Raw genomic sequence first — 6,592 nt, 5'->3', positions numbered from 1 at the left:
TTGGGAACTTCAATGCTGCAAAAAAATGTGTCTCCCTTCCCCAGATCTGTGCCTCGACACAATCCTGTGTCGGCGCTCTACGCACCATTCCTTCCACCTCGTGGCTTGGTTTTTGCTCTGACATGCACTGTGAACTGTGGGACCTTTATATAGACAGTTGTGTGCCTTTCCAAATCATGTCCAATCAATTGAATTTACCACAGGTGGACTCCAATCAAGTTGTAGAAACATCTCAAGGATGATCAATGGAAACAGCATGCACCTGAGCGAGTCTCATATCAAAGGGTCTGAAAACCTATGTAAATAAAGTTTTTATTTTTATTTTCTATAATTTGCAAACATTTCTAAAAACCTGAATACTTTACTAAGGCACTGTATGTATATAAAAACATGTTTTCCACTAACCCTACCATCCATCCCCTAATTAGAGGAAACTAATGCACAACAACTATTAGGCTTCTACGTCCAGCTTTTACATACTATGTACATTTTACAGACACAATGTATTTTACAATAGTTATATTTAGTTTTTTTTAATCCTATCCTTCAGTTACCCTAAACCTCTCCCATCTATCTCTGAAGACCACCCCGTTTGATTTCTATTTGCCATATATTTTTAACTGTGCTGTTTCACAAAAGTTATTGACTTTTATATAGTCCTCGAGGGCCTGATTAGTGTCACAGTTTTGCCCCAGCCCCAGCTAACACACCTGACTCCAATAATCAACAATTCATGATCTTCAGTTTAGAATGCAGTTTGATTAATCAGCTGTGTTTGCTAGGGAGGGAGAAAAAGTGTGACATCAATCAGGCCCCGAGGACTGGAGTTGCCCACCCCTGGTTTACAGGATGATTTGTATCTTAAAGAGCGTAGCTTTAAGGGAATAGTACCGTCACATCTAGATAAAAACGAATGTAAAAATGAACAGGGCAAATGTATATTAAAACACTACCTAATCATATAAGTATTTATTCAGCATTTACATATTCATATTGTAATGAAACAGTAGGGAGCAGGTCTCGAACACTCGACCTTCTAGCCCGAGGTCCGGCGCGCTATCGACTGTGCCCCAAAAGCAAGCTCGTGCGGCAGGGTCGATTTCCGCGATTATAAACCCAGGGTCGCTATTATTATTACACTATTAAGCTTCTACGTCTGTATACAGGACGGTATTATTTGTAAGACGTAAGAGAAAATATATCAGCTTATTGTTAAATTATTATGACGTTCTTTCCAATACAAAAGTGTAGTAACTATTGTTTCCAAACTGCGTTACCCACTCCAGTCAGCAGAAGGCGAGTTTTTCAGGTGATGCTTCTTGCGTGACGTATAATCTAGTGGACGGGACAGGAGGCTTCTTCAAACAGCGACAAAAGGCTTCTGGTTTAACCACGCGGTGCTTTGCTAGCAAACCTAAAACTCTTTAGACCATTCTTGTGTATATTACTCTTAGTGTTTCGAACATAATTCTGTTTACCTATCTACTGGTTCATTTATAAACGTAATTTGCTTGTTAAATTAGCAAATGTGTTACATTGATACTGCACTAGGTTAATTTCCCGGAGCATAAACGCACAAATCTAGACGGAGAAAGAAACTCTGGTGAAAGGAGGCAAAGAGGCTTGAAGAATGAAAAAGGAGAAACAAGAGGATGATATTACAGTGAAAGAGGAATATGGGAAAGAGGTTGTCAAAGTGGAAAAAGAGGTAGAAGCTTTCAGAATTAAAGAGGAAGATGCCATAACATTGAAAGAAGAGGAAGAACCTTTTCGAGTAAAAGAGGAGGATATCGCAATAAAAGAGAAGGAGACTGAAGTTCCGATTACCACCAGTGAGTACTGTCTTAAAAACAGGGACACAAACTATGCAGTTGAACTGTGTTTTTTAAGGGGCATTCTACTGAAAACCTGCACTTTGATATGTTGTTCAGTACTGTAGGAATTGTTTAAGGGGCAATCTGCCATTGGTACATATATTTTGTGCCCTTAAATTGTATTTATTGAATTCTCTATGTGGTCTATAATTAAAGTGCACTTATTCTAATATAACAGGCTTTTAAAATATAATATACAGTGCATCATTTCTACTTAAAATATCAAAGGGACACAAAATGAACCCATTTTGTGGAACGGCCCTTTAACATTTGCATCACAGTGGTGGGAAAAGTACGCAATTGTCATACTTGAGTAAAAGTAAAGATACCTTAATAGAAAATTACTCAAGTAAAAGTGAGTCACCTAGTAAAATACTTCCTGAGTAAAACTCTAAAATATACTGAAGTATCAAAAGTAAAAGTATATAAATAATTTCAAATTCCTTATATTAAGCAAACCAGATGGTGCCATTTTCTTTTTTTTTTATATTTTATTTACGGATAGCCAGGGACACACTCCAACTCTCTGACAATCTACAATTGAAACGTGTGTTTAGTGAGTCCGCCAGATCAGAGGCAGTAATGATTACCAGGGATATTCTCTTGATTAGTGCATGAATTGGACCATTTTCCTGTCCAGCTAAGCCTTCAAAATGTAATGAGTACTTTTGGGTGTCAGGGAAAATGTATGGAGTAAAAAGTACATCATTTTCTTTAGGAATATAGTGAAGTAAAAGTCAAATTAGTCAAAAATAGTAAAGTACAGATTCCCTGAAAAACTACTTAAATCGTACTTTAAAGTATTTTTTACTTAAGTACTTTATACCACTGATCACAAAAAAAGCATAATTAAAGTGGCTAATTTAGGCCCTTTTCAGACATATATTCAAGCCTCTTGTAACACTCTGTAATTGCGATAGATGGTCATAAGTTTACCATCTGTATGATGTTCTCGTTCACACAGGAGAGAGACATGACTATCCTGGATCCTCTGGGGAGCATCAACAACATCCTGCTGACGAGGAAGAGAAGAGTCTCTCCAGATCAGAACACCAGATGGTACAGCTTGGTTTGGTCTAGCATACAGCTTGCTCTATCGGGGTTTGGGCTGGGTTTCTGTAAAACTTTATGTCAACAGTGACATCAGCATCCATAATGATATGTGTCTGTGTCCCCTCTTTATGGTTACCAGGACAACGCTAGCCCTTCCACCCTCCCGGAGTCCCCATGTCGTGCCTCTCCCGGTAGCGCCTTACTGCTGGGTATGAAGAGGTTGTCTGTGCAGCTGGTGGACTGCAGGAAAACAACGGGGCTGAGTGGAACTGTGAGAGGAGGAGAAGAGAAGAAAGGATCAGATTTGACACATCAAAGTAAGTGCTGTAGTTTGAACAAATACAATAGATCTGCCCACTGGTATCTGTTACCAGGACAACCAGCAGAGTTCTGTTAGTTGACATGAAGATGGACTGGTATCTTTTACTAGTAGGGCTGTCACAGACTAATAAACATCTTGTTTGACTTAGTCACCTGTTCTTTCGACCAATCAATTGGTACACATTTTAAACGTGTATTTCTATATATACACTACCGTTGAAAAGTTTGGGGTCAATTAGAAATGTCCTTGTTTTTGAAAGAAAAGCACATTTTTGTCCAATAAAATAACATCAAATTGATCAGAGATACAGTGTAAACATTGTTAATGTTTTAAATGACTGTTAAATGATTGCACCGGGAGCCGGTGCCATGGTGCCCATCCCCCACTGAAGCGGGTTCATCCAGCCGGACTCCTGCTGTCTCTGGCTCCACACCTACCCCCGCCCGGCCAGCTAGAGGTGGGAAGAAGGTAACAAAGAAGCGGAGGAAGGGAAGTGTGGAACCTGCTGGTAGAGAGGTAGAGGGGCAATGGCACTCTGTGCTAGAGGAAGATGTGGAGCCTCGTGCTCCAGTTTTCAGACCTAAAAGGCAACCGGGACCCCAACTGGATATGACATCGAAGTATAGCCTGATGCAACTTTTCCAACTGTTTTTCACCCCGGCAGTTGTTGATTCCCTTGTTTGCAATACTAACAAGTATGGGGCTAGGAAGCAAGCAGGAAAGAAACAGGAATGGAAGCCCATTTCCATGTCAGACATTTTCTGCTACCTTTCACTGGTAATTTACATGGGGCTGGTGAAGTTGAAAACCCTAAAGGATTACTGGAAAACATCCGAACTCTATCAACTGCCTTCCCCCCCCACTGTTATGTCCTCTACAAGGTTTTTAAATATCTCACGGGCGCTTCACATCAGTGACCCAGAAGATGATGAGGAGAATGACAGGAGGAGAGGCACCGCACGGTTTGACAGGCTCTGCAAAGTCAAACCTCTCTACGCCAGCATGGTTGAGGCTTGCAAGACCCATTTTCAGCCCGCCCAGAACTTGTCCATAGATGAAAGGATGGTAGCCTCAAAGGCCAGAATTGGCCTAAAACAATACATGCGTAACAAGCCAACTAAGTGGGGTTACAAGCTGTTTGTTTTGGCTGATTCTGTGTGTGCATACACATGCAATATTTTTGTCTATGAGGGGAAGAACACTTGTGCGACTGGTAAGGGACTTAGCTATGACTCTGTGATGGCGTTATTGGATTTCCAACTGCTGGGGAAGGGCTACAAACTATTTGTGGACAACCTATACACAAGCCCTACCCTGTTTGCAGACCTGAGGAAGCTAGAGGTGTGGGCTTGTGGCACTATTCGGACCAACAGAGTGGGCTTTCCAAAGACAAAAGTAAATGACATGCCTAAGCAGGCTGAGCGGGGTACCATGCGATGGATCCGTGAAGATGGCCTGCTGTTTGTGAAGTGGATGGACACTAGAGAAGTGGTGATGTGCTCCACTATTCACAAGTCCTTCAATGGCGACCATGTCAGCAGGCGTGTGAAAGACGCCATGGGTGCATGGAAAAACAAAAATGTCCCCATTCCTGCAGCCATCAAGGACTACAACCAGAGCATGGGAGGTGTAGACCTATCAGACGCACTGATAGGGTACTACAATGTTCTACACAAAACAAAGAAGTGGTACAAGACATTGTTTTACCACTTCATTGACATTGCTGTGGTGAATTCCTTCATCCTGCAGAAGGAAATGGCGAAGTGCTGTGGACAGCCCCCCATCACACAGCTAGCCTTCAGGGAGCTGCTCATCCGGGAGCTTGCTGCCTATCGCACAAAGTCCACTGCATCACGCTCTGCCCCCTCTACCTCTGCCCGCTCTACCTCTGCCCCCTCTACCTCTGCCCCCTCTACCTCTGCCCCCTCTACCTCTGCCCCCTCTACCTCTGCCCCCTCTACCTCTGCCCCCTCTACTCCTGCCTCCAGTGGTGTTCATATGCCACAGTTCATTACTGCAGGCATGACTGTGCCTCATGGCCAAAAGGCCACAGCATGGAGGCGTCGTTGTGTTCTGTGTCACATGAAGTCCCCCATCATCTGCACCACGTGTTCAGTTTGTCTCTGCTTTACCTCAGAAAGAGACTGCTATGGGACATGGCACAGGCAGCAAAATATTGTGTAGAAGACCTCTAAAGGCTCTACCCCTGTTTTTTTTTTGTTTTTTTTAAATAATTTTTTTTTTTTTTCGTGTGTTAGAATTGCTTTTTGATATGTTGTATATAGTTATTTGCACTGTTGTATATAGTTATAGGTCATTTCACCAATTCGGCCACTTGGGTACATTTGGGCAACTTGTGTGGGACACCTGGGTGACTTCATGCTAAATGTCTTGTAGCACACTCATTTTGGAAGTTATCAGTCTAAAACTTTGCACAACTACAGTTGCCCTCTTGTGTTCTCCATCTAAATTGTCCCCAGCATCCTATCTGACTGTTTGGCTATTCCAGTACATGTGAAAAAGGATGCTACAACAATAAAAACAGAAAACATATGTTTATTTCCTTGTATTTTCTTCTACCAGATCTATTGTGTTATATTCTCCTACATTCAATTAACATTTCCACAAACTTCAGAATGTTTCCTTTTAAATGATACCAAGAATATGCATATCCTTGTTTCTAGGCATGAGCTACAGGCAGTTAGATTAGGGTATGTCTTCAGGCGGAAATTGAGAACAAGGGTTGCAGCCATAAGAGGTTGTTAAGGAGCCTGAAACAACACGAGAGAATACACACAGGTGAGAAGCCTTACCACTGCTCCCAGTGTGGCAAGTGTTTTAACCAGTTACGGAACCTGAAACAACATGAGAGAATACATAGTTAAAAAGCCTTACCACTGCTCCCAGTGTGGAAAGAGTTTTAACCAATTAAGCAACCTGAAAGCTCATGAGAAAATTGACACAGGGGAGAAGCCTTAACACTGCTCCCAGTGTGGAAGGAGTTTTAACCAGAAAAGCAACCTCAACCAACATAAGATAATACACAACGGGGAGAAGCCTTACCACTCCTCCCAGGTGCAAAGCTTTTGCCCATTTAGGAAGCCTGAAAGAACACATGAGACTGCACATAGAGGAGAAGGCTTACAAAAGCTCAGACTGTGGGAAAACCTTATGAAATTGCTTCTTCCAATTATTGATAAACATGTACCTGTTAAGAAACTGACTGTTAGAACTGTTAAGGCTCCATGGATTGATGAGGAAGTTAAAAACTGTATGTTTGAAAGAGTTGGGGCAAAAGGAGTGGCTAATAAGTCTGGCTGGCTTACGTACTGCAAATGGAGAA

The 6,592-nt window shown here is 41.9% G+C and overlaps 1 protein-coding gene across 4 annotated transcripts in view; it reads left to right on the top strand.

Annotated features, from left to right (window-relative positions):
* LOC139546494 (zinc finger protein 665-like) overlaps positions 1–6,592 on the top strand; it is a 134,351-nt gene that overhangs the window by 70,700 nt on the left and 57,059 nt on the right. For 2 of the 4 annotated variants that reach the window (XM_071354978.1, XM_071354942.1), the window contains exon 4: positions 2,839–2,933. The exons of 1 other annotated variant lie outside the window; for it this stretch is intronic. In XM_071354978.1, the coding sequence (XP_071211079.1) occupies positions 2,839–2,933 (95 nt within the window). Of the gene's footprint in view, positions 1–1,202; positions 1,833–2,838; positions 2,934–6,592 lie in introns of those variants that run through there. One more of the 4 variants, XM_071354968.1, reaches the window with a different exon arrangement.

This window comes from Salvelinus alpinus, chromosome 2 (assembly GCF_045679555.1).
Source record: "Salvelinus alpinus chromosome 2, SLU_Salpinus.1, whole genome shotgun sequence".
Lineage (NCBI taxonomy): Eukaryota > Metazoa > Chordata > Actinopteri > Salmoniformes > Salmonidae > Salvelinus > Salvelinus alpinus.
The sequence above is the reverse complement of the archived record's forward strand: the minus strand, read 5'-3'. Positions and strand labels throughout refer to the sequence as shown.